Source organism: Euleptes europaea, chromosome 15, assembly GCF_029931775.1.
Source record: "Euleptes europaea isolate rEulEur1 chromosome 15, rEulEur1.hap1, whole genome shotgun sequence".
NCBI lineage: Eukaryota > Metazoa > Chordata > Lepidosauria > Squamata > Sphaerodactylidae > Euleptes > Euleptes europaea.
The window spans coordinates 51,534,080-51,562,001 of record NC_079326.1 but is presented as its reverse complement, the minus strand read 5'-3'; the positions used below and the strand labels follow the sequence as shown (position 1 = coordinate 51,562,001).

The 27,922-nt window shown below is 47.4% G+C and overlaps 1 protein-coding gene across 3 annotated transcripts; it reads left to right on the top strand.

Moving 5' to 3' along the window:
• On the top strand, positions 1-27,441 carry BZW1 (basic leucine zipper and W2 domains 1). Of its 3 annotated transcripts, none has more exons than XM_056861308.1 (12): positions 1-91; positions 4,829-4,902; positions 10,880-11,056; positions 11,783-11,877; positions 12,024-12,089; positions 12,327-12,462; positions 13,298-13,407; positions 13,512-13,682; positions 15,277-15,423; positions 25,103-25,241; positions 27,143-27,265; positions 27,361-27,441. In XM_056861308.1, exons 2-12 carry the CDS (start codon positions 4,839-4,841, stop codon positions 27,390-27,392), a joined length of 1,260 nt encoding a protein of 419 aa, XP_056717286.1. In that variant the 5' UTR covers positions 1-91; positions 4,829-4,838; the 3' UTR covers positions 27,393-27,441. The 3 variants fall into 3 exon arrangements, with proteins under 3 accessions (XP_056717286.1, XP_056717285.1, XP_056717287.1); XM_056861307.1 differs by having other exon boundaries at positions 1-95; XM_056861309.1 differs by lacking the exons at positions 1-91; positions 4,829-4,902 and having other exon boundaries at positions 10,979-11,056; positions 11,783-11,788.
• Positions 27,442-27,922: the final 481 nt, after the last annotated feature.

The window sequence follows — 27,922 nt, the reverse complement described above, 5'->3', positions numbered from 1 at the left end:
CCGCCTCTTTCTCTGTCTCTCCCCCCCGGTCCTCCTCGCGCCGCCTGTTAACGCTCGTGCTCCTGTTGGACGTTCCTTTCCTGCCTTAAAAGTCGGTGAGGCCTCCCGCGGTGGGGCGGGGCGAGGGAAAAGGGGGGCCGCGGGGGGGGGCTGGCGAGAAAAAGGTGGGGGGGCGACCCTCAGAGGCTGGCCCGTAACGGCCGCGCTGGCAAGGCCCGCTTCCCCTCCCCCCTCCCCCCTCCCCCCTCCCCTCAGCGTCGCGCGCGGCCTAACGGGTAACAAAGCCTCGGCTAGGCAGTGACGCTGCGGGGGGGGGGGTAGCCGGGAGACCCCGGCCTAGTCGAGGCGGCGCTGGCAGGGAGACCTTTCTCCCCCCCCCCGTCCCATTTCCCTCGACCTCCCCGATTCCAGCTCCTGCCGCCTCCGCCGGGAGGGCTCGGTGGGTAGGCCGTAAAAGGAAAAACAGCCTCGGTGGGGGCGGGGGGGGAGGGCTCCCCGGCTCCTTTCCGGCCTACAACAAGGCGGAGCCAGCGTAGTAGTAGTAGCAGCAGCAGCGGAAGGAGGGGGGGGGAGGGAGAGAAGGGCGGAGGGCGCGGGTGGTTTTCAATCTCTGCGGCCGGGAACTCCTCGTTCCCGGGGGCGGAGACTGCTGGGAGGGAGGAGGCGCCGTCCTCCAGCGCAGGTTTATTATTATATAAGGCGGTCGGTGCGTGCCCTCTTCCTGTGCGGGTTTTTATTATTATTATTAATTTTTAAAACGGAGTAAAAAAAAAGAATGGGGAGGGGAAACGGATAAGGAAATTTTTACATTTCACCTTCGCCCAGCATAACCCAACCACATATCCTCACCCCAGAGTGAATCTCTACAGACGTGATTTGTGATTCAGAACCCCTTAGTGCCTCATTTCTAATCTCAGATTCATCTAATTTTGCTAAAACGCTATTCTAACTGTGATGACAATTTGTAGCTAATTCTGAGCTTCCATTGTATATAACTTAACTCCTTGTTATGGATACTCTATCAAAAAACGCCCGGGGGGCCCCCCACATGCTAATCTATGTATGTTGTGGCTTGTTGTCAGTGAATAAATAAATACTGTACTAAGCTATAAATATTTGTTATTGGGAAATTGCACATTTAGCACATGTTTTACTAAACACTGACTTCCTTGAAAATACCAATAGATGAGAGCCAGCATGGTGTAGTAGTTAAGAGTGGTGGTTTGGAGCGGTGGACTCTGATCTGGAGAACTGGGTTGGTTTCCCCACTCCTCCACACAAAGCCAGCTGGGTGACCTTGGGGTAGTCACAGCTCTCTCGGCCCCACCTACCTCACAGGGTGTCTGTTGTGGGGAGGGGCAGGGAAGGCGATTGTAAGCCGGTTTGATTCTGCCTTAAGTGGTAGAGAAAATGTGTCTTTAATTTTATCGACCATTTACATTTTTATTCCTATGAGTGGTTGTGTAGGAAGGGGCCCCAGTGTGCTGCTTTGCTCGGGGGCCTATAATGTTGTAAAGACAGCCCTGGCACGGCCCTTTCTCTGGCTGGAGCAGGGAGAAGGAAAGTGGAAGGACGTGCTGGAGAGATGGGGGCAGGCTGATCTGAACACAGGGAAGCTGAGGACAAGCCCTGTGGGAAATTGGCTTTCCTCATTGCTTCTGGCATTCTTGAGACTGGAAATAAGGCTTTAAAAAAATCCTGAATCTTTGAGTCAAAATGTGAGGTGTTCTTAATCCTTGTAGAGGACGTTTCTCTTCTCCCTCTGTATTTTTAGACCATGTCGCTGTTTCTTCATAGCTGCAAAAATTGCTGGCTTAGAATAGGCTTTTGTGTTCTGCAGTCTAATCTTGGAGGCGCCCAAGAACAGATCTGAACGCTGCTGTGCGTTTTGATGACTCGCCCTGCTCCCCCTTTGTGAAATCGTGCTCCTGTTTCTATACCACATTTAATATAGAATAATGAATAACGCCCACTGGTTCCCTAGGACATTCTCTAAAGTCTGATTAAGATCACTATTATTGGTATGCAGTGAAGCATGGCGGGGAGAATTGTGCCTTCTTGACCATCTTAATCATGAGCACAAGAAAATATTAAAGAGTAGCCAGCTAGTCTGGCCTTAGTTTTATTACCGCATCACCTTTTCTGAAGGCATTTTGTGGTGCGGCTGGCCTCATTTTTTAGTCCCCTGATTTAAATTTTAAGTTTGGCCTTGAATGTGCTTGCAATGGTTAGGTGTCTTTCTGAGGCTCATATCTGTGACTTGAAGGTAGTTATACTTTTAGACAGCTGCAGACATTGAGATAAGGACTTGATCCAGATGTTACAAAACCCAGTCTCCAAACCTGTTGTGTTAAAAGACCTGCTGTAGCAGCCATTCTCAAACTTTCGCATCCCAGAGACTTCCACTTTGATTTTTTTTTTAAACTGGAACTCCAGTGTTCTCCATTTAATACCCAATATGTGCCAGACAGCACACAGCAAACCATGCATACCCTATGGCAGTCTCTGCCCTCTGATGTGCACAAAATAATCCAGTATGAATGATTTATGCTACACTTTAAAGGCAACTTTTAAGAAAAATGTTAGTATTGTCTACATGTGGGCTGACAGGGTCAGGTCCCAGAGAGTAGCTGACTCTAGGGCAGTGGTGCTCACTCAGTGAACACATGAAGCTGCCTTATACTGAATCAGACCCTTGGTCCATCAAAGTCAGTATTGTGTACTCAGACTAGCAGCAGCTTTCCAGGGTCTCAGGCAAAGGTCTTTCATATCACCTACTGGCCTAGTCCCTTTAACCGGTGATGCCGGGGATTGAACCTGGGACCTTCTGCATGCCAAGCAGGTGGTCTACCACTGAGCCACAGCCCCTCCCCAGTGCCTCAGGAGTCACATGTAGCTCTTTGACATAGCCCCTGTGGCGCCTGACCATGTTTCAGGAAAGTGGGCATGGCCCTTATCTGGTGGGGCTTGTAGGTGGCAGGTGGTTCCCACCTTGAATCAGCCGCTGCTGGAGCAATAGGCAAGTTGCAGATCTCTGTGAGGTCCAGGCCTCATGCCAGGTTGGAACTAAATGCGGCTCTTTTGGTTGGTGGTAATTGTGAATGTTGGGTCTCTGAAAGCCACAGGCTGAGTACCACCACTCTAGGGCCACAACTCAAAAGTATCATGCCTTGACTGGAAGGGATTTTATGCAGGAGACAACCAGAGCTGGGTAAATAACTTCTAGGCGGGAGGCTGATTGAACATGGGTGAGATTAGAAGGAGTCTGGCAAGATGTGAAAGACCTCTGCCTGAGACCCTGGAGAGCCACTGCCTGCCTGAGTAGACAATACTGACTTTGGTGGACAAAGGGTCTGGTTCAGAATAAGGCAGCTTCATGTGTGTCCATGTATTCAGAGATGTGCTTAAAAACAGGAAAAGGCCAGTACCACCAGTTATCCAATTGAAAATCAATATTGGCCGTTGTCTATGGGATGCCAAGTGGCATGTCTGTCTCTATGGTGAAATCCTTTGCATTGAAAAACCGTTCAGTTTTATATCTGAAGGTAACTATGGCAACTGTACTGCTCCAAGGTCTGAGCTGTTGGCTCCCAGCAATTAATCAGGATTTTTTTTTTTCTGGATGGTGGTCTGAGGTGATCTGGAAGCTAGGTGATTGTCATGGAGGAGTGCACTTTTGTGAGCTCCCACACTTTGAAAGTGGAAAACCTAGTTCTGTCGTCTGATGCAGAGAATTCCTCTCCCCCCCAAAAAAACCCCCCGAAAGGTCTGTTTTCATATTAGCTGTGAGGGGGGCTTGCTCTGCCTTTACAAAGCATTTCCATCCTTTGGGGTGCCCTTGGGACCACCAGGGATCCTTGTTTGAGAAATACTGTGCTATAAATATGCATAAAGCATGTGTATGCTGTGGTTAGAACAAACCAGGAAAGGAAATTCAAATATGAGGGAGGGAAGAGGGGGCATGCGACCCATAGAACATCCCTAGTCTCTGAACCATTGTTTGGAGATTGACTCAATGCATCATGAAGTTCTAGTTGTGTGAAACACTTGGACACCTAGAAAAAGCATTGCGTTAGCCCTCCATGCAGCTGATGGTAACGTTAATGAGAAGATGTCGATGGGAAAACTTGGGTTTAAACTGAGGAGATATTTAAGGTAGTTAGAAAACCAGCTAGATACTTAACTAGAGCATTATTGCAAAACCCTGTCACCTTTTAAATCCCACAACATAAATTACTTGTCAGCTTTGTTTTTTGGGTGTCTCTTAAAATGGCAGGGGACCGGATTGAGGTTCCATGAGATTCCCCTCCTTGTCCAAAGCTCAGCAAGATAAAAGGGAGGTGTAACGGAATTCCTTTTGGGTACAGTGGACATTGCTCTTCTCCAGGGAAAAGAGTGCTGTAAAAAAATTTAAAAAGAACCCCAAGCAGTTAACCACTTTCCCAGTCATGTTAAAATGAGGATGAAATCTTCCAAATGTGTCCTGATTCTGTGCCAGCGTGGGGTGTTTAACTCAAGGCTGCTTGGTCTGTGTAAATTCTAATTTTACATGCAGTCATATGTTTACTTAATATTACACGTATTGGAAGGTGAGCCCGTTTGCCTTCTGACTGGTGCGCTCATGTAAAACGGGGTACCTAACACAACACCAGCTTTTAGCTTGTCATATTAGCCTTGTGCCATGGCAAAGCATTGTGATGCATTTCTGAACATGACTTTCTTTTTATAAAGAGATGTTGCCAGTAGTTGGCTGCAGCTGATGTCTTTTTTTTCTCATCTGTGTGAGAGTTGCCCAGCTGAAAATCCTTGAATTTGTTTCTTTCCACAGGGTGTCTTTTATGAATAATCAAAAGCAGCAAAAGCCAACGCTATCAGGCCAGCGTTTTAAAACTAGGAAAAGAGGTAAGCCTAGTAGTGTGTCTGCCTATTTGAAAGGGTTTTTTTAAATCTACAAGCGGGCGTCTTAAAGTCTGTGGCGATTCAGATGTGATGTTAGTGAATGTATGCATCCTGTTAAACATAGAGAGCTGCTCTGGTATCTTGCTGGTGAGAGGCAAACAGTGAGATTTTTACATTTACAACAACAGTACTTCCCCCTAAAACATTGTTTTTATCAGAGTTAATAGAAACATCAAGCCTTTTTTCTCCTGTCTCCCAGTAAGTGGCTTTTAATCAATTTCAAAGATGTTCTTTGACTCAGTGCAATGGCGTTTCACGTATTGGTCTGCCACAAACATGGGTTTACTGATTATATTCATTTTGATAAAATTAACATGGACGGCTTTATTGGTTGAGATCATGTCTGTGCCACCTCCTTGGGGGACCTGCTCAAAGGGATTTACAAGTAAAACTTAACAAAAATGCCAAACAGATGAAAAAAATAGAAATTAATGAACTTTTAACAGCATGGAATTTATGCTGTGCCAGAGCAAAGGCACAGCGTAAATTAACAGCTTAAAAGAGATACTAACAGCTTAAAGAGAGACTCACAAAACAGGCTACAAAAGTCTATTTCAAAACAATTTAAAAGATTAGCCCCTAATTTTTAAAAGCCTGGGTAGAATGGAACATTTTAGCCTGGTGCTTACGGGTACCATCGGTGCCAGGTGACCCTCAAGGGAAAGAAAATGCCACCGCTGAAGAAGCCTCATCTCTGGTCACCATCCACCTTACCTGCACAGGCAGATGCATGGAGCAGGGCCCGTGAGGGGGATCTTAACTGGCTGGCTGGATAGCCTAGGAGGTGGCAGTTCTTCAAGTAACCTGGTCCCAAGTCAGTTAGATCCCTCAAGGCAAGAGCCAGCGCTTTTAATTGTGCCCAGAAGCAAACGGGCAGCCAGTGCAGATATTTCAGCAAAGGGGTAATACGATCCCCATATCTCACCTCTGGCGGTAGCTAGAGTGTGAGAAGTTGGACCGGCCGACGCTTCTGGCCTGTTTTCAGCGGCGGCTCACTCTTTCCTCTTCTACAAGGGGCTCTCAGGCAAGGAGTAGATGGTTGGCTGGGGTCTTAAACAGGTTGAGGCAACTAGAAGAAAGCAGCAAGCAGCATTGCCCACCTCCTTGGGCTTCATTCCACATGTGGTAAAAGCTCTGGATTTTTATCATCTCCCACTGGAGGGAGATGGGAGTCAGTCGGATGTGAAGCTCAGTGGGTGAACAGTGGGAACCAGAGGGTGGAGGACAAGTGTGGAGCGAATTCCTCAGAAGCAAGGGAGACGAGTGGCTGCATTTCATCCTGAGACTGCATCCATGGATCAGAACTCTACCATGTCTTATTGCCTACTGAGGAAATGGGGAGGTGGGGACACAGGTTTTACTCCAAACTTTCAAAGCATGGCAGCCCTGTGAACTTGTGCCTCTGCACGGAGCATATTTCTCTTCCTTTTATGATGGAAGTAGCCCCATTAGCTGTGTGACATGCGGGTCCGTTCAGGAACATGAACCTGTAAGTAGTCATGACGTTAAGGGCTGATTGTGGTTTCTTTTTTACTTTAGCCGAGGTCAGCATAAAGACAGGTGTAGCTTAAATCTGTCGTGCTGAACTGAAACCTCACTCTTTAAAGGGATGTTTTAGTGAAGTTTCATTTCAATAAGTGACTTGGCCCTAAAACCTCCTGTAGCTTCAAGATAAGTAATACAAACTGCTCATCATGACACAAAATAACTAGTTTGGCATTGAGGTACAAATTCCATTTCTGGTATTTACAGCTGAGATACTTACTGTGATAGCAAGAAAACCTGCTGCATGAAGGTTGTAGCACCCAAACAAATGGGAAAGTTGGACTGAAATGGCAGTCAGAAGTGAGAGCAAATCTGAAGTAATCTTGCTCTTTGCACCTGGCATGTGAGCGAGGAGGTGAGCATGCCATAATCCCGTGGAGCTGGTTGCCAGATCATAAATGCTCATTATGTGAAGTTAATTGAGTAAGACTTCCGCCAAAGGCTTAATAAACCTATTCTTTGGAAACAAGTCCCACTTGTTTCAGTGGAATTTACTTCTCATTTAACATAGACTAAGAGCCCATTCCTGATCTCTGAGGACGAAAGTCCTCAGGAGGCCAAGAAGGGGCTGCTGCATTGAGACCCCTCGCGCCAGCCTTTGGACTACTTATGCCACTGTGAGTGACCCCAACGCTGGTGTGGAGGCCCAGATACTGGTCTCCTGTCACTGCCATGGCAGCACTGCCCCAGGACGAGGGCTGGGGCTTCCACCAGCATCCTGCCAGCGTAAAGGCCTGCACTCACATTCCGGGGGGGCATGCCATCATTCCTGGGACGTTCCAGGGGTCGGGGCTGCCTGTAGGCAGCCTTCTGTTCCCTTTCACCCCAGGCTTTCTTATAAGAGAACCAGGATACTTGGGAGTTCCAAAATGTTAAGATTTAGATCTTTAGAATCTCCAGTGACGGTTGCTGAGTGTGGTTCTTGACAAAATTTCTGCATAAAAAAAGCATAGATTCATGACTTGAAAACTGGATGGTATCTTGACTAATTCTGAAGGCTTTTGTTGTAACTATGCCATGTAGGAGCAGCATACATCTATGACTGAAATAGAGAACCTAAATAATGGGGGGCTTGAGGGCGTTTCTAGTAAACACTTTGCTAGGAACCCCAAGATTGAAAGGACTTGACTGGGATAAGTTTTAATTGTGTCAGACAGTACCTGCCCACTGTTCTTCTGGCTGTCCTGTGCATCATGTTGCTCCCCTTGCCTTCAGCACACGTTGAACAGCAGCTGGTGAACTGGCAGGTTCCTTAACTCAGCAGTCTGTTGGGCAACGTTACATAACCATGTTTGCTTGGATACTACTTTGTACTGTTGGAAACTTGATGGTGATGGGAGCATCTGTGGCAAGAATCAGCCGTGCTGGGAAAAGAGGGTCTGGGAGCCATCTACCAAAGGCATACCAGTCCCCAACCTTTGAAGGCTTGAGGATTGATTCATAGAATCATAGAGTTGGAAGGGACCACCAGGGCCATCAAGTCCAACCCCCTGCACAATGCAGGAAATTCACAACTACCTCCCCCCTCCACACCCCTAGTGACCAGAAGATGGCCAAGATGCCCTCCCTCTCATCATCTGCCTAAGGTCATAGACTCAGCATTGCTGACAGATGGTCATCTAACCTCTTCTTAAAAACCTCCAGGGAAGGAGAGCTTACCACCTCCCGAGGAAGCCTGTTCCACTGAGGAACCGCTCTAACTGTTAGAAAATTCTTCCAAATGTCTAGACGGAAACTCTTTTGATTTAATTTCAACCCGTTGGTTCTGGTCCGACCTTGAGCAACAGAAAACAACTCGGCACCCTCCTCTATATGACAGCCCTTCAAGTACTTGAACATGGTTATCATATCCCCTCTCAGTCTTCTCCTCTTCAGGCTAAACATACCCACCTCCTTCAACCTTTCCTCATAGGACTTGGTCTTCAGAGCCCTCACCATCTTTGTTGCCCTTCTCTGGACCCGTTCCAGCTTGTCTACATCTTTCTTAAATTGTGGTGCCCAAAACTGAACACAGTACTCTAGTTGTGGTCTAACCAGAGCGGAGTAAAGCGATACCATCACTTTGTGTGATCTGGACACTATACTTCTGTTGATGCTGCCCAAGACTGCATTTGCCTTTTTAGTTACAGCATCACACTGCTGACTCATGTTCAGTGTTTGGTCTACTAAGACCCCAAGATCCTTTTCACACACACTACTGCTCAAACAAGTCTCCCCCATCCTATAATTACGCATTTGATTTTTCCTACCTAAATGCAGAACTTTACATTTGTCTTTTATTAGTTCTAGCCTATTTCTCCACCCTGTCAAGATCATCCTGCATCTTGGCTCTGTCTTCTACCGTTTTTGCTACCCCTCCCAATTTAGTATCATCTGCAAATTTAATAAGCATCCCCTCTATTCTTTCATCCAAATCATTTATAAAGATGTTGAACAACACAGGGCCCAGCACAGATCCCTGAGGAACTCCACTAGTCACTTCTCTCCAAGTGGACGAAGAACCATTAACTAGCACTCTTTGGGTACGATCTGTCAACCAGTTGCAGATCCACCTAACAATAATAGGATCTAACCCACATTTTCCCAATTTGTCAACTAGAATACTATGTGGAACCTTATCAAAAGCCTTACTGAAATCTAGATAAATCAGGGGTGGGGAACCTTTTTTCTGCCAAGGGCCGTTTGGATATTTATAACATCATTCGCAGGCCATACAAAATTATCAACTTAAAAATTAGCCTGCTGTATTTGGTCAAACATTTAGCCAAGAGGCAAGACCGGAGATGGCTCCGAGTGTCTGCCACATAGTTTCTCCACGGCCCGGGTGGGAAAGGGTTAACACAGTTTCTTGGGCGGTCCTAGCAGCTCCATAGCTAATAACTCTTCTGCAAGGGGGGGGGGAAAGGTTCCTTTTCTCGGCAAAACAAACTCACATCTGCCTTGAATAGAGGCTACTCCTGTCCGCGGGAGGGACTTAGATACTTCTGAGCTTAGATCCTTCTGAGCTAGAGATCTGCCAGGACCCATGAAGGGCCAGACCAAATGATTTCGCGGGCCTTATACGGCCCCTGGGCCTGACGTTCCCCACCCCTGAGATAAATGATGTCTACAGAATTCCCCTGATCCAGCAAGGTAGTAGCTTTCTCAAAAAAGGAGATAAGATTAGTCTGACATGACTTATTCTTGAGAAACCCATGCTGGCTCTTAGTGATCAGATTCATCCTTTCTAAATGCTCAAGGACGGACTGTTTGATGATTTGTTCGAACACTTTTCCTGGTATAGTAGTCAAGCTGATGGGTCAGTAGTTACCTGGATCCTGGATTCATAAGTACCTGGATTCATAACTACCTGGGTCGGTAGTTACCTGGATTCATTTGGATATTTATCCCCTGCTCTTTTTTTTAAAGTTGGTTTTCATATGCTGATTTTCTCTACCTTTTAAGGAGAATCAAACTAGCTTACAATCTCCTTCCTCTCCCCACAACCGACACCCTGTGAGGTAGGTGGAGCTCAAAGAGTTCTGAGAGAACTGTTACTAGCCCAAGGTCACCCAGCAGGCTTCATGTGGAGGAGTATAGACTCAAGCCTGGTTCTTCAGATTAGAGTCCAACGCTCTTAACCACTATGCCACTCTGGCTCTCAGTGGTACTCAAAATGGCTTACCACTATACCACGCTAGTACTCAGCGGTAGTCAAAATGACTTACAGCATCATTCTCCCCTCCTCCATTTTATTCTCACAGCAGCAATCCTGTGAGGTAGGCTAGACTGACAGTGATGATCCAAGGTCTCCTAGCAAGCTTCCGTTGCAGTGCAGGGATTCTCTCAGATCTAGGCTGACACTCTGCCCGCTGCAGCACACTGGCTTTCAGTTGCCTGCTGCTGTTTCTACTGAGCGGCCTACGTTCCCAACTTTGCACGCCATTTCTGATCATCTCACTCTCAAACAATGCTTCCAGGAATAAAAATGTCCTTCTCTGATCTGTTTAGTGTCTTTACAGCTCTGTTAGCATGAATTAAGTAACCGTGTGGTGTGCTGATGCTGTCTCCAAAAAACATCCATATGTCAGAATGTCCTTTTAAATAAAGTTGGTTGGATCTTAATGAGCTGTGATTAGCAGGAGCTCATGGATGGAGCTTTTCTCCACCTTCCCCCAGCATCCATTTGTGACCCTGAAAATCTGCCATTTGGGAGAACAGTGAGGTTGTGATGGAAGAAAATGGTGACATCTTTCTCACTTTCCTCTTCAGCCAGTAGAGCCTTTTGGGGTTGCAGCGGGGCAGCTGAGGGAAAGTGGGGCTGAGTAGTGTCCTTGGTTTTTAAGATCTAACCCAGCATTGTTGTTCTTTTTTTAAAAAATCTATATTTTTGCAGATGAAAAAGAGAGGTTTGACCCTACTCAGTTTCAGGACTGTATTATTCAAGGTTTAAATGAAACTGGCAGTGACTTGGAAGCAGTAGCGAAATTTCTTGATGCTTCTGGAGCAAAGCTTGATTATCGCCGCTATGCAGAGACACTCTTCGACATTCTGGTGGCTGGCGGAATGCTGGGTGAGTTGTCCTTAGACAAGGCTTTCTCATCTGCAGATCTTATATGTGTTAAAATCAGTCTGTGGTTTAATTCTGCTGTTTATGTATGCTCCGAGGCCCTCCCCCAAGATATTAATGTGGCACTACTCTTGGAGCCCTGTGGCGCAGAGTGGTAAGCTGCAATACTGCAGTCAAAAGCTCTGCTCATGACCTGAGTTCGATCCCGGCGGAAGTCGGTTTCAGGTAGCCGCTCAAGGTTGACTCAGCCTTCTATCCTTCCAAGGTCGGTAAAATGAGTACCCAGCTTGCTGGGGGTAAAGTGTAAAGTGGGGAAGGCAATGGCAAATCACCCCGTAAACATAGTCTGCCTAGTAAACATCGGGATGTCACATCACCCCATGGGTCAGGAATGACCCGGTACTTGCACAAGGGACCTTTACCTTTACTCTTGGAGCATGTTGGTTTTTTATTTGGCAAGCGTATACAAAATATTATGTACGGGAAGCATGGTGTGCCCTGTGGGATTAAACACTTCAGGTACTCACTGGCACTGAAAACAATTGTTGGGCAGGTTTTTATCTTAGTTTATTTTCCCCCGAGTCAACTGTTGATGTAAGCAATATAATCACTACAAGTTGCATGTTGTGAAGTTTAAACATTCTAAGCAGTGCTTGGTAGTCTTGCTGACTGACAAAACAGCATTTGGGGGTAATTTTCCTTGTAACCTGAATGTCCATTTCTTAATAGCCCCAGGTGGTACGCTGGCAGACGACATGATGCATACAGATGTCTGTGTTTTCGCAGCACAGGAAGACCTAGAAACGATGCAAGCATTTGCTCAGGTTAGTTCTAAACACGGAAACTACTTTTTTTTTGTTCCACCTCTTTATCAGTACAGTGGCATCCAAAGGCCAAGACTGAACAATTGTAGCTTTATAAAGAGTGTTCGTTTTAAGTCTGTAATGTAACAACCAGTTTTGTTTTACAGGTCTTTAACAAGTTGATCAGGCGTTACAAATACCTGGAAAAAGGTTTTGAGGATGAAGTCAAAAAGGTTGGTTGTAATTTGATGTGGCAAGATTTCTGCATCGCAGTCTTGCAAATTTGGTTGCCCAGACAATGGTATTTTTTAACAGGAAATGAGTGGAACGGCTACTTACAAGCCTGGCACAGACTACTTAATGACCCGCACTGTAAGAAAGTAGCTGGTATTTCATTGGTTCCAAGAATCAGTGCCTTTAGATATTGTGGTGGTGTTGCCAGATTGACTTAACTACCTTTCCTCTTGCAGTTGCTGCTATTCTTGAAAGGTTTTTCAGAGTCTGAGCGGAACAAGCTGGCCATGCTGACTGGTATTCTTTTGGCCAATGGGAACCTTAATGCATCAATTCTCAACAGCTTGTATAATGAGAATCTCGTTAAAGAAGGTAATTCAGGATACCTGGGGAAATGAGATAATATTTTTCAAAACAAATTTGTTGATTAGGCTTTAATGTGTTGATCGCTCCATGAACTGTGGCTAGTTAAGCTGGCTTCTAAGACGGCATAAAAAAGAGGGGAACGTAGAGGGTGGCCTTAGATTGCCATGGACACCTAAGTCGCATTAGGGGTAGATAACTATGCAATACATTAGTCTTTGTTTGCTGGCCAATGGAGCTCCTGTCCAGCCCCACTTGTTGGCTTGTGGACATTGACCTATGACCTGCATTCTCAGAATTTAGTTTATAATAACGTTTAGGCATTTTAAAAAGAAAAAATGAGCATGAAGGTTGTCACCTTGCTGAAATCTGTAGCAGATAGCATATTTTGTATTTGTTTTGATAACGAAGAAAAAACTCCTTAGTGGGCTTCTTCCTAGTGGGGTCTTTAAATACAAGACTCAGTGACCGTCTATAATCTAGAGCAGGGGTGTCGAACTCAATTGTTAGAGAGCTGGATATGACATAAATGTCACTTGGTTGGGCTGGGCCATGCCTCACTAGCCCAGATTGAGCGTGGGGGGAGGCTGGCTCGCGGGCCAGATAAGAGCTCTCAAGCTGGATCCAGCCTGCGGGCTGTATGTTTGACACCCCAATCTAGAGTGTACCCTTTAATATTTTCTCACGAACACAATCTCTTTTTGGTAAATGATTGCATCTAAAAAAAGCTCCAGCCTTCAGAACTCTTGTAGCTGCATGGGAAGGGGCTTGCGACCCATGCCAAAGACCAGGATTTGGAGAGGTCCCGCTTCTGATTAAATAACCCTCCCAACTTCTCATGCAGGCGTTTCAGCAGCTTTTGCGGTAAAGCTGTTCAAATCATGGATAAATGAAAAGGACATCAATGCAGTGGCTGCTAGCCTCCGTAAAGTCAACATGGACAACAGGCTGATGGTAGGTCATGTGTTTCTTGACTCCTGCTAAAAACGCTGAAAATGGGAGTGCTTTGAATGCATTCCTCAATTGTGTTCTGCAATGAATCTCTGTAAATGTTTCAGGAACTGTTTCCTGCCAACAAACAAAGCCTCGAACACTTCACAAAATACTTCACAGATGCAGGACTGAAGGAACTTTCCGAGTACGTCCGGAACCAACAAAGCATCGGGGCTCGTAAAGAGCTGCAGAAAGAACTGCAAGAGCAGATGTCACGTGGGGATCCATTTAAGGATGTACGTATGCTTGCCTACAGCCTGTGCAATTCGCTCTAATGGTATCTTCACTATGCTTAATGGCTTTTTAAAATGGCAGAACTTTAGGCGATGCGAGCCAGAAACGTAAATGAGAATAGGTCGGTGTTCTGCTGACTAATAATGCAGTTGTTAATGCAGCGGGCCTGCCGTCATGTCACTCTAGCTCTTGCATTCTCATCTATTGTGAAATAAGTGGCAGTGGTATCCTCTGCCTTAGATGCTCAGATTTTAGTGTTAGTATTGGGCATAGTTAAACAAGGACATTGATAGAAGTGATGGGTTAATAGATCTCTCATAGTAAAAAAGACGTTTCCTTTAGAAGAATGACATGTTCTGGGCAGTCTTCATACGCCACCTGTCTTTGGCTTACAGAGACATTAAGCTATAATTACTACGTATGGTAGATGTTTTGCCCAGGCGGGTTAGGAATTGCATGGAATTATGAAACATCTTGTGGTGTGCCTTGATACACCTGCAGTAAAAAATCCTGTTTACACATGTTCAGTGGTTTTTAAGGCGCTCCAACGAAGACAGTAACCTCCACTTTTTAAAGGGCATAATGGTAATGTTGTGTTTTACACTTTCATCCTGCCCTTCCTTCATGGCATGCAGGGTTGCATAAACGGGGCTTGTCCCACTTGATTATCTGAACAGTTCTGTGAAGTCAGCTAGGCTGAGAGAGCGGGTGGCCTCGGGCAGCTCACTGAGCTCTGAGGCTGAGTGGGATTTGTGCCTTGGTCTCCCTGGGCAAAACCCATCACTGCCCACACTGGGTTTCCTAACATTGTCAAGTGTGGTTTTTACTGGCGACCAGAGGGTGACACCTTTGTACGGCCTTGTTTGAGAAGCAGAGCCCTTTCCCTGACTTATACATGGAGTGACGGGTTGTGCTTGAACTGTACATTGGGAGGAAGCGGGGCAAGCCCTTTGGGCGTGTTTTCATACAGAGGGGCCTAGTTTGATCTGTGTGAGAGAGGAGAGGGGGTTCTGCTTTTGCAGCACCCCCTGACTGTGCTTGCCTGAATGCAGAGAGAGCCGGCGTGGTGTAGTGTTTAAGAGCGGTGGTTTGGAGCAGTGGACTCTGATCTGGAGAACCGGGTTCGATTCCCCACTCTTCCATGTGAGTGGTGGAGGCTAATGTGGTGAACTGGGATGGTTTCCCCACTCCTATGTACAATGTGGGTACTTTGGAGCTAGATCAGCTGTATTTTTGTTGTTATTTACTTTGTATTATTGAATACATTTTGTGTAAATAAAATTAATTTTTGTTACATAGCCAGCGTGCTGTATTTGCCATTTGGATGATTTCATATTACAGCACAGGTTTACTTTTGATATAGTGTTAAACCACAATTTCAGCCATGAGTGTTGCAGTTGGCATTCTAAAACAGAAATAGACTGATGCCTGGTATACCCAGGTGTGGTGCCAGATGGGTGTGGTCTTGCTGCTTCTGTGGTGGTTTAGTTGGTGTTCAGGTTTGCATTAAACTGTGTTTGAAAAATGTCCCAAGTCAAGCTTGTCCTGTCAGGAAGAAAGAAGGGGGTTTAACTCACCAAAATTACATTTTTTCAGATTATCTTGTACGTCAAGGAAGAGATGAAAAAGAACAACATATCGGAACAGACTGTGATCGGCATTATCTGGTCCAGTGTGATGAGCACCGTGGAATGGAATAAAAAGGAGGAGCTAGTAGCAGAACAAGCCATCAAGCACTTGAAGGTACTTTACACTTTACCTAAATTAGATTATGTGGATACGTTCTGGGGTTATAACTGAAAATATGTTTATGTGCCGCTAAGAGTAGTAGCGAGGAATTTTCACACAGGGAGGATAAAAATGAGGTGAGATTTTTCAAACGGCTTCTGTACGAGAGCCTGCTGGCTTACTAAAAGCTTTGTATTTTATGCGGAGTAAACCTTTGACAATGCAGAATCCTACACCACAGCTGTCTTTATAACAATGTTGAACTTCTGAACCTTTGCAGAGTTTATTAGATGCACCACCCTTCTCCTCTGAGGCTCGGGCATCTTGTAGCTGTGGGTTATTGTCCACGCCCCATCTGGAGAGGCAGGACTAAAATGATTTCCTGCTGCCCCCTACCGGGACACTAACCCTCTGTTCCTCAGTCTTTTGTCCTGCCTAGTGGAGAGAGCAGTGATCTTCACAGCTCTGGGATTAGGCTTAGGTTTTAGAGGCTTTTAGAGTGTTTTTTCCCTCAATCCTTTCCTCTTTTTCTCCCATTTACCTCCCCACCCTACCCTACCTACCCGGTGTCTTTTTCCCGACCTTCCTGGTGTCGTCCTCAGTCTTGTGTCGGGAAGAAGAGGGGGGGGAGAAAATGGCGGACGCCATTTTGAATAGAGAAGACGATCTTCTCTCGGAAAAAGATTACTCTCTGGGGCTGGTCCAATTCGCCCCTGGCAACAGCGCGCAGTCTAAGGACGGCGGGAGCGGACCCGCGCTGACTGCAGAGGAGAGCGGAGAGCTGATGGAGACCCGGGAAGTCACCACACAGCCCAGGAATAAAAAGGCGCGAAAAACAGCCTCTACCCTTGCCGGCCTTAAACGCAGGAGACGCGGCAACGGGAAGTTTTCCGGCGCAGCGAGAGCCAGCGGGAAGGACCCGACTGCCTACTCGCGGAATCAGCCCTCCTCAGCAGCGACCTCGCCCGCGATTCTGGATCCCGTGGCAATGCAAGGTCTCCCGTCGGGAGGTGGTAACGTACCCCCCCCCCCGTGCGGAACAAGCAGAAAGGCAGCCTGCAGTACCTCTTCCCGCCTTTTCCTTAGGGCCTATAGGGGGCCACTTTATGCCTATGCAGCAGGCATCTGCCCATCAACCATTTTTCAATCCCTTTCCCACCTCAGAGGCGGCAACAGGGAGATTTTTAACCGCAGATCAGGCCAACGACATGGTTAATATAGCATTACAAAGGCAGTGGCAAGCCTTTCAGGCTTTTCAAATGCGCCTGCCCCAGTTTTCTGGCGGGGTTTCAGGATCCCCTTCCACTGTAGCTTCCCATTCCCACTCCGTGGGGGAGGAGGGCAGTACATCTACCTCGGGGGGGACATCCAGAGGAGAGACATCCGCTTTATGGCCCACTAAAGCCGCCAGAAAGTCACAGTCACAGCAGATTTCTCAATCTGGCTCTGACTCTCCTAGCCATCATGATATTCCTTCCTCTGACCAGGAGTCAGCAGGAGAAGATCGTGAGGAAGGGGAGTTCGACTCCGAGGACGAGACCCCTCGCCCTGATGACCAACAACCCAGGCTGTTCTCGGGGGAGGACTTCCAAGGGTTACTGGCAAAGGCTATGATTGCCCTGGATCTTAATGAGGAACAACAGTCCTCAGAGGAACCCAAATCTAAATTTAAAGAGGGAGTAAAGGAGTGCTTTCCCAGAAGGAAAACTCAGTCCAATCTGGTTCCTTTCCCAGAGTTTTTCATTAGGGCCCTTACAGATGAGTGGGATAACCCCTCATCCAACAAGCAGGTTCCGGCCTACGTCAAAAAACACTATAGCCTGGCTCCCCATGCCATGCAGATGTTAAAAGTTCATGTAGTAGATGCTCCCGTGGCTGACCTTCAGACCCCTGGTTTGATCCCTGAGGATGGGGTAGGTTCCATCCGTGACCAGTTGGACAGGAAGACTGACCAGCTGGCAAGGAAGGCTCACGAGGCTTCTGCCCTAGCCATCCAGGCTAGCGCCACTACCTCCATTTTTGCGAGGGCTTCTTATTTGTGGGTCAAAAAGCTCCTACAACTGGTTCCAGCCGAGAACCGTAGGGTAGTCGGGGGCCTGGAAAGAGTGCTTAGCGCCATTACTCTCATGGCAGATGCATCCCTGGACACAATGTCTTTTACGGCCAGGGCCATGGCTTCCACCACGTCTATTAGAAGGGCTCTATGGCTCAGGGCTTGGCCGGCCGATTTCAGATCCAAAACCATCCTCATGTCATACCCCATCAAAGGGGGACGACTTTTCGGGGAAAAAATGGATGGGATTTTGATTCAAACTAGGGATAAGAAGCACGTGCTCCCGAGACAACTTCGGAAGGAGAATAGATCCTCTTCCTACCCGTCCTTTCGTTCTTCCAAGGTTCCTCCCAGATACCGGGCAGATTATAGAAAGGGCTCCTGGAACCAGAACAGCTCCTGGAATCAGAGCAGGTCCTTTCGGAAAGGGGGGAAGTTCCAGAGACAAGGCCAGACTAGGTCTGACAAAGGGGACAAGTTTCCCAAAAACAACAATTCACAATGACGCCTCACTACTGGGAGTGGGGGGGAGACTTCAGGCTTTCAGTCACATTTGGGCCAAATCCAATCCGGATTCATGGGTATCCCAGATAATTTCTCAGGGATATCTCCTGGAGTTTTCTTCCCTGCCTCGGGATCGTTTCCTCTCTTCCCCTTTTCCTCTAAAGAAAGAAAAGAGGGCCAGAACCGCCAGAGCAATTCACCATCTGTTGCTCATAGGAGCCGTGGAGAAGGTCCCCAACCCGGAAAAAGGGATGGGGGTCTACTCCATATTCTTCACGGTTCCGAAGAAAAATGGGGACTGGAGGGCTATCCTCAATTTAAAATACGTAAACAGAAAGATGAGGCGCAAACGTTTCCGGATGGAAACCTTAAAATCCATCATAGAGTCCCTCCAGCCTCAAACCTTTATGACAGCGGTGGATTTGAAGGAGGCCTACCTCCATGTCCTCATCCACCCAGCCCACAGAAGGTTCCTTCGCTTCACCCACGACAAGGATCATTATCAGTTCAGGGCACTCCCCTTTGGGTTAGCCTCTGCCCCCCGGGTATTCACGAAAACCCTGGTGACTGTTATGGCCACCCTCAGACAGGAGTCTATCCAGGTACATCCGTACCTGGACGACATCCTGATCTGTGCACAATCCAGGGAGCAATCCCGGGTTCATACCATCAGAGTGGTTCAGATCCTTCAAGACCACGGGTATTTAGTGAACTTCGAGAAAAGTTCCCTCAACCCCTCTCAATCTCTGGTCCACCTGGGAGTCCGTATAGACTCTCGGAAAAACACTGTATCCCTGTCAAGAGAGAGAGTGGAAAAGATTGTCAGTCGGGCTTCCTTGGCCGTCCGCTCCAAATCAGCCAGGTTAATGTCCCTAGCGAAGCTTTTAGGGCACATGATTTCATGCATATCAGTGGTACCCTGGGCCAGGTTCCACTCCAGACAATTACAGTGGCATCTCCGTCCGTATCAAGGGGACATTGGGATAAAGCGGGACAGATTAATTCCCTTACCAGTCAGGGTCCGCAACAGCTTGCGTTGGTGGGCGTCCAGAGAGAATCTAACCAAGCCCACACAGTACCTACACGAGGATCCCCTTCAACTGTTTACGGACGCCAGTCTGGAGGGGTGGGGAGCCACCCTCAACGGGAAAATTGCCCAGGGTCGATGGTCTGCTCAGGAATCGACCCAACACATCAATGTACTAGAGTTACGAGCTGTGAGACTGGCTCTTCTATCCTTCTCAGCGGACATTTGCAATCATCACGTCCTGGTCAGGACGGACAATACAACTACCAAGGCCCACCTGAACAAACAGGGGGGCACAAGGTCAACGACATTGCATCAGGAAGCAGTCAGACTGTTCCAGTGGGCCCAGTTCAAGCTCCTATCAATCCGGGCAGAACACATAAAGGGCACCCTCAACGTGGAAGCCGATTGGTTAAGCAGGCAACAAGTAAACGAAGGAGAGTGGTCCTTAGACCAGGACTCCTTTCGTCTCATCACTCAAAGATTTGGTCTTCCAGAGGTAGATTTGTTCGCCTCGTCAGACAATTCCAAACTTCCAAGATTCTACTCGAGATACTTCCACCCAGACGCAGAAAGAATCGACGCTCTTCTCAACCCTTGGCCAAAGACTCTTCTGTACGCCTTCCCACCTCTGCCAATCATTCCGAAGGTCCTTCGCAAGATTCAGACGGAAAAAGCCAACGTACTTCTCGTGGCACCGTTTTGGCCTCGACGTCCGTGGTTTGTCACTCTGCGAAAACTGGCAGTTCAAGATCCATGGAGAATTCCAATGCAGTGGGGAGCTCTACGCCAGGGACCTTTAATCCATCCAGACCCCCACTGGTTCTGTTTGACCGTCTGGCACTTGAAAGGATGAACCTTCTCAATCTGGGTTACTCTACAGAGGTCGTGAACACCATACTTGAAGCACGTAGACCTGCGACCCGGCGCATATATTCCGCATCATGGAAGGCGTTTGTCAGATGGGCACGTAGAAGAAAATTCGACCCTCTTCATCCAGCAATTAACAGCATCTTGGGGTTCTTACAGGAGGGAGTGAGATTAAACCTGGCAGTGTCTACTCTACGCAGACAGGTGGCAGCCATAGCTACAGTTATACCCATGGTGGATGGAGTTTCGTTATCCAAACATCGGCATATTGTCTCCTTTCTAAAGGGAGTATCCCAGACTCGACCTCCTACGATTCACCGGTTCCCTACCTGGAACCTTAACATCGTTCTCAAGGCTTTAACGAAGGAACCCTTCGAATCTCTTCGGGCAGTACCTCTAAGGTTCCTGAGGATGAAAGTTCTATTCCTTGTGGCCATCACGTCGGCTCGAAGAGTGTCGGAACTACGAGCCCTATCCATTCGTCAGGGGCTATGCATTTTTCATAGGGATAAGGTGGTATTGAGACCAGACCCTACCTTCATCCCTAAGTTTAACTCTCCCTTTCATCGCGGTCAGGACATTTCTTTACCATCGTTCTGTCCAAAACCATCTTGTCCAAAGGAACGATCTTGGCATTCTCTCGACCTGCGTAGAGCCTTGCGCATCTTCATTGACAGAACAGCAGAACTGAGAAAGACGGACTACTTGTTTATTAACATCTCCAATCCTAACAGGGGTCTCAGAATGTCCGTGGCATCCATTAGTTATGCCTTAAAGTCCACAATAGCGGAGGCATATAAAGCTGCGGGTGCTCCTCTTCCACAGGGAATTACGGCTCATTCGCTTCGCAGCGCCTCTACAACGGCGGCGTTTGACAGACAGTCTCCGGTTGACGAAATTTGCCGTGCAGCTACGTGGTCAAACGTGTCTACGTTTGTCAAGCATTACAAGATCAACACATGGTCATCTGCACAAGCGGCCTTTGGCCGCAGGGTTTTACAGCATGTCGTGGAGGAGTATGCGTGACCCACCCTGATGGGAGCTCTTATAGATCCCACAGCTACAAGATGCCCGAGCCTCAGAGGAGAACGGAGCCTTGACTACTTACCGTGAGGGCTCCTTCTCTTCTGAGGCGGAGGGCATCTTGCCCACCCGGGCGATAAGTCAAGACGACGTACTTTCAACCATGCCTTCAGAAGACAGTCAGTTCAGACCTCTCCGGTCACAAGTCCTGTCTATTTTTCATGTTATAGAAATGTTCCTTCCTGTTTTTCTGGTTAAGGTTACGTTTTTGTTCTGTTATACCTTGTTTGTTCCTGTCTAGAGCTAGGCAAGCCTGTGACTGAGGAACAGAGGGTTAGTGTCCCGGTAGGGGGCAGCAGGAAATCATTTTAGTCCTGCCTCTCCAGATGGGGCGTGGACAATAACCCACAGCTACAAGATGCCCTCCGCCTCAGAAGAGAAGGAGCCCTCACGGTAAGTAGTCAAGGCTCCGTTCCCTCCTTGTGATGCTTCTTACAGACTTCATTCAGGAGCTGCCACAACAGCCAACCACCCCCCTGATGCTTTTTCCAAGAATGGTATAGTGCCGTGTTGGCGAACCTATGGCACGCGTGCCGACTCTGGCACGCGTAGCCCTCTGTGCCGGCACGCGCCCGGCCGCCTCCACTCACCCCCCGGGGAAGCAGCCTTCCTTCCCCTTCCCTTCCCGGGCTGGAGGCGAGGGGTCGAGGCGCGGCTTTGCCTGGCCCCGCGCCACGGGCGGTCCGCAGCAACTCCGGATTGGCTCCTCACGCCCGAGGTCGGACTGGGAGGCGCTTCAGAACGGGGGCGGGGACAGCAGGCGAGCCGGCAGCGGTCGCCCTCAGGGCCCGCCTGCCCGCCCGCCCGCTGAAAAAGGCCCCCGAAGGCCGGGCCGCCACCTGCGGCGCCTCCCCTGCTCGGCCAAGAGGAGCCGCCGCCCCGGTTCTGCCCAGTGCGCAGCCCAGCCAAGCGGCCTGCGAAGCGGCGCCGGGGAGCGGGAGCGGCCCGTGCGGTGGGGGGGGGCGTGCTGCGGTGGCGGCCAGCAGGACTTGCGCCCAAGCAGCCCCCGGAGCCTCTGGGAGGAGGAGTAAGAAGGCTCCTGGCCCAGCCTGGGCTCCGCTGCAGCTGCCAGAGAAACGCAGCGCAGCACGGCCCTCTCTGAAGCCGCAGCGTGCAGGAACGCTGCGGCCCCTTTAAACCCCCTCTCGCCATCGGCAAGAGGAGGCGGGAGGGAGGAAGACGCTTCCCCCAAGCCGGGAAGGCGAAGCGTCCCTGCACGCCGCGCGGCACAGGGGTTGAAACCTCTCTCGGCTGCCGCGGAGGGAGGGGGGAAGAAGAGGAAAAAGCCAATCGCTCCCTCCCGGGGCCGGAGCATCCGGGTGGGAGCCGATCAGGTGGAGGACTTTTGTGGACTTGGGGGGTGGGGAGAGGTGGGAAGGCTGAAGCCCGGTCGCAGGGAGCCGGCTGTGTGTGTGTGTGAAGGCTTTTCTCTCTTTTCTTCCTTTTTCTGTCACGCTCCTATTCTTTCTCTCCTCTTTTTCTGTCTCTTTCCCCCCCTCTTTTTCTCTCTCCTTTTTCTCTCTCTCTCTCTCTCTCTCTCTCTCTCTCTCTCTCTCTCTCTCTCCTTTCCATGCTTCCTTTCTGCCTTCTTTCTGTCCTTCATTCTTTCCTTCCTTCCTTCTTTCCTTACTTCTTTCTGTCCTTCATTCCTTCCTTACTTCTTTCTGTCCTTTCCTTTCTTCCCTTCCTTCCTCCTTTCCTTCTTTCTGTCCTTCATTCCTTCCTTCCTTCTTTCTGTCCTTCATTCCTTCCTTCTTTCTGTCCTTCATTCCTTCCTTCCTTCTTTCCTTCCTTCCTTCTTCCTTTTCTTTCCTTCTTTCTGTCCTTCCTTCCTTCCTTGCTACTTTCTTTCCTTCCTTCCTTTCCTTCTTTCCTTCCTTCTTTCCCTGCTTCCTTCCTTCTTTCTGTCCTTCATTCTTTCCTTCCTTCCTTCCTTCTTTCTTTCCTTCCTTCCTTCTTTCCTTCCCTGCAGATCAACCGCAGGCTGCAAGCTGTGCCCCCCTGGCACCTTGGTTGCCTGGGCCCACCGCTGGCTGCCTTCCCACCTGGGAGGAGGGGGAAGACCTGGGGGAGCTGAGGCACCCTCCAAGCTTTCTCTGCATAGCCTCCCCTAAGGTTGCCAACCTCCAGGTGGTGGCTGGAGATCTCCTGCTATTACAACTGATCTCCAGCCAATAGAGATCAGTTCCCCTGGAGAAAATGGCCACTTTGGCCATTGGGCTCTATGGCTGTGCAGTCTTCCTCCCCAAACCCCGCCCTCCTCAGGCTTCACCCCCAAAACCTCCCGCCAGTGGTGAAGAGGACCTGGCAACCCTAGCTTCCCCCACACACACACACACCAGGAGATCTACGCCCGGTATGGCCCCCGAACGATGTTATAAATATGCAAATGGCCCTTGGCAGAAAAAAGGTTCCCCACCCCTGTTCTAAACTAAAACCTCAGTATTCAGGTTAAATTGCCGCATTGGCACTCGGCGATAAATAAGTGGGTTTTGGGTTGCAGTTTGGGCACTCAGTCTCTAAAAGGTTCGCCATCACTGGTATAGTGGTTAAGAGCAGTGGAGTGGTGGACTCTGATCAAGAGAACTGGGTTTGATTCCCATTCCTCCACATGAAGCCAGCTGGGTGACCTTGGGCTAGTCATAGCTCTCCTAGAGCTCTCTCAGCCCCACCTACATCACAGGGTGTCTGTTGTGGGGAGGAGAAGGGAATGTGATTGTAAGCCGCTTTGATTCTTAAGTGGTAGAGAAAGTCGGCATATAAAAACCCTTCTTCTTTACTCTGCTCTGGTTAGACATCCCCTAGAGTATTGTGTTCAGTTTTGGGCACCACAATTTAAGAAGGATATAGACAAGCTGGAACGGGTCCAGAGGAGGGCAACGAAGATGGTGAGGGGTCTGGAGACCAAGTCCTATGAGGAAAGGTTGAAGGAGCTGGATATGTTTAGACTGAAGAGGAGAAGACTGAAGAGGGGATATGGTAACCATTGTCAAGTACTTGAAGGGCTGTCATATAGAGGAGGGTGCCGAGTTGTTTTCTGTTGTCCTAGAAGGTCGGACCAGAACCAATGGGTTGAAATTAAATCAAAAGCATTTCCATCGGTTAGAGTGGTTCCTCAGTGGAACAGGCTTCCTTGGGAGGTGGTAAGCGTTCGTTCCCTGGAGGTTTTTAAGCAGAGGCTAGATAGCCATCTGTCAGCAATGCTGATTCTGTGGCCTTAAGCAGATGAGGAGAGAGAGGGCACCTTAGCCATCTTCTGGGTGTGGAGTAGGGGTCACTGGGGGTGTGGGAGGGGGAGGTAGTTGTGAATTTCCTGCATTGTGCAGGGGGTTGGACTAGATGACCCTGGTCGTCCCTTCCAACTCTATTCTTCTTTACATAAGGCTTAATCAGAATCAGAAACATTTATTGCGGCATTGCGCCAATAAAAATTAAGAACATAACAGCAGTATTACAGCGGATACATTGATATTGTTTAAAAGTTGTGTCATGTTAATTTAAAAGAATATATATAAATTAAAATGTTTCACGATTTGGATAAGAAATAAATATTTTGACACAAATTCAGAAGAAGATTTTTAACTTCGTTATTTCTTTGACTTTTATTTTACTAAACTTTGACGAAGTTTGTAGATTGCTGCGCAGAATTTGGCAACCTCTAATTTGTAAGGGAATTTCATCTGAGCAGAGCTTCCTAACTTGAGGTTTTTCAGAATAACCTGAGATTTTCTCAAGCATGGACCGGGACAGCTTAGAGCGGGCATCCTTATAGAATGAGCATCTGAAAAACACGTGTTCCATTGTTTCTATTTCCCCAAAATTGCATGGACAAGATCTTGGGATCTTGTTATACCTCCCTTGTAAAACCGCAGAAGGTAGGGCTGAACACCTAGCTAAAGTGAATGCCCTTCTATGAGTGTGGATTTCCAAGGTGAAAAGGTAGGCAGCTGGGGCTGGGCTGTATCTGGTTGTAAGGGCAGACATAAATGCGGGTGCCAGTAAGGCTTAATCTTCTGTCAGCAAAGCTTAAAAATTGTCCAGAGTCCCCAAGTGTGTTATAGGAAGCCGTTTGACCAAGCTTGGAGCGTCATGGTTTTCACGTGCAACAGGCTTTGGGTGTGGCGGCTGGGAAATGTGACTGTTGCCTCTTTCCACAGCAATACAGCCCTCTCCTCGCTGCCTTTACAACCCAAGGTCAGTCTGAACTGACACTGTTGCTCAAGGTTCAGGAGTACTGTTATGACAACATCCACTTCATGAAGGCCTTCCAGAAAATAGTGGTGCTCTTCTACAAAGGTAATTGCGAGCGTAATTGATGAACTTGAGGTGAGAGAAACCTAAAACACAAGTTGTGGCTTCTGCTGCCGCCAGGGCTAGGCTTTTCGCTCCAAGCAGGAAAACCACAGTTGCAGCTTAAGTGGTTCTAGTGTGGGCTCAGCAGAGAGCTCAAAGGACTTTGTTCTTCAGAAGCCATTGTGGTAGCTGCGATGTTAAAATAAAGCATCTGTTAGTCATCTTGAAGGACTGCTGGACTCCATCATCACTTTGTCCTCATTCTTTCAGACTCGGATGTTTTTGGTCCAGCTGGTTAACGTTTACATAATATCTATTTTGCAATATGGTGGGGGGGACTAGGTCACAGTTGGTGGTCTCCTCTAGATCAGTTTCAACACTTTCCCTGGAGTTCATTCAGGCATGGAAAAAATTGCTACATTTTGGCATCTTTTTGGTGCTTGCTAAATGGTAGCAGTTGCAGCTCATTATGGAATAGGGGTTTCATCCTACCCTGTTCTGCTTGATTCAAAAGCCAAGCCAGGTTTAACTATTAATAGTTTGGCAAAATGCTTCAGACATTTTTTTTTTGAGGCAGCGGAAGATGGTGGGACTATTGTACTATTGAGGCAATGATTTCCACATGAGCAAAAATGGATTGTCTTATTGGCTTATCTTATTATCTCACTTGAACTGTCTACTTGGAGAATATTTTATTCTGCTATAGAAGTTTGCAGTTCAATACATGCAATACTTTTTTCCCTGCTTGGGAGGGGCATGTTTTCCCCAAAAATATACCTGTGGGGCTGTGGCTCAGTGGTAGAGCATCTGCTTGGCATGCAGAAGGTCTCAGGTTCAATTCCCGGCATCTCCAGTTAAAGGGACTAGGCAAGTACGAGATGTGAAAGATCTGCCTGAGACCCTGGAGAGCCGCTGCCAGTCTGAGTAGACAATACTGACTTTGATGGACCAAGGGTCTGATTCAGTATAAGGCAGCTTCATGTGTTCATGTGTAATCATAATCAAAGCTACTGTGGAGAAACTTAAGTGCTACAGGGCTTTCTGGACATCCCACAAATATAAGTATAAAAAGCATCTCAATTTAGTTATCCATTTGACACCAAGATGGCGATCTCTTTTTATATAGTGTGTATATTTGGCAAACAGCTGTGGCAAAAGTAAGGTTTAAATTTTGGGGGAGATCATGCTTAGGGTAATTGCTATCCTTCAGTTGCAGCTTTTTCTAGACCATCTGTAATGGTGCCTTCAACAGTTCGTCCTGCTACAAGAAGCAAGGCTCCATTTTTAAACCTATTTAATTGTAATAGCTAAGTGGGTGCTCAATAGCTAAGTGGGTTCTCTAAAAACCTAGATGAGCATCCTACGAAGACAGACATCTTATATAAAAAGCAGAGGCAGGCATCATCTAGCTATACCACAGAGGTCTTGCTTCAGTATGTTGGGTCTCTTGAAAAAGTCCAGCCCAGGTGTGGCAAAGAAACAGTTCGGACACAAAGGATCTAGCTGTTGTGGGCATTTGTGTTGAAGCCCTTCCGTGCTGAACCTGGCTTCACGTTGCTGATTTTTAAATTTTTTATATAAAGTGGATACAGAAAGGTGAAAGGGAGATGCAATATAATGTGCTACATCTTTGAGCCTCATCATGAAGTATTATCATAAATTCTGTCATTTAGGTTAAACCTGGAGATCATTAAAAAAAAAACTTCTAGATCTAACTTTTCCAGCTATCTTAAGCATTTAAGCATCTTATCTGTCACATTCAATTGTCATCTGATAAATCACTTTCTTTTGTATTTAAGAATAGTTAAGGCTGCCAGTTCAACACAAAATCATCTATTGATTTCATATTAACCAGTTGAGTTAATTAACGTCACTGATTTTTTTTAATGCCTTATTTTCAACAGCCGAGGTGTTAAGTGAAGAACCCATCCTCAAGTGGTATAAAGATGCGCACGTTGCAAAGGGAAAGAGCGTCTTTCTGGAGCAAATGAAAAAGTTTGTTGAATGGCTCAAGAATGCTGAGGAAGGTAAATAGGCGTAATTTGAACCGTAAATTGGATGATTACACTGTTAGCTAGCTGCACAGGGTGTGTACTCATGATGGACCTTTTCTTTATTTCAGAATCTGAATCCGAAACGGAAGAAGGTGACTAAGTTGTCAAACTGTCAACAGTAAAGCAAACAGGAGCTGTAGATAAAATGTCATGTCTTGTGTCCTTCTGATTCTTGCATCCCTACCTCCCTATATATCAAGCGTGATATAAGGGCTTTCATGGCAAATTTATTTCGTGTTTTCTATGGTGATTAGAGAACACATGAATTTAGGTTTTTTAAAACCATGTGTTAGTAGCTTACAGGAGCTATAAATTTTGATCCTAACGTTGCATTAATCCTTTCAGTTACATTCTACCTCCTGTATTTTCTACTGTAACATAATTTAAGGCCTTCACAATTTGAATTCATTTTATCCCTGGGTTTTCTATAAAAAAGTTTACAAGTAGACATGATTGGGGGTTGGGGTGGGAATTTGTTATACAAATTCTGTTTGCAAATTAAACTGTACAAGTATCCAAAGTCAAGAGGCCCCTACGTGTGGTTTTGTGCAGGGGGAGGGGGTAACTGGACCTGGGAATTAATGGATTTTTACCATATTTGCAGTACTACTCCTGCAGTTCAAGCTACAA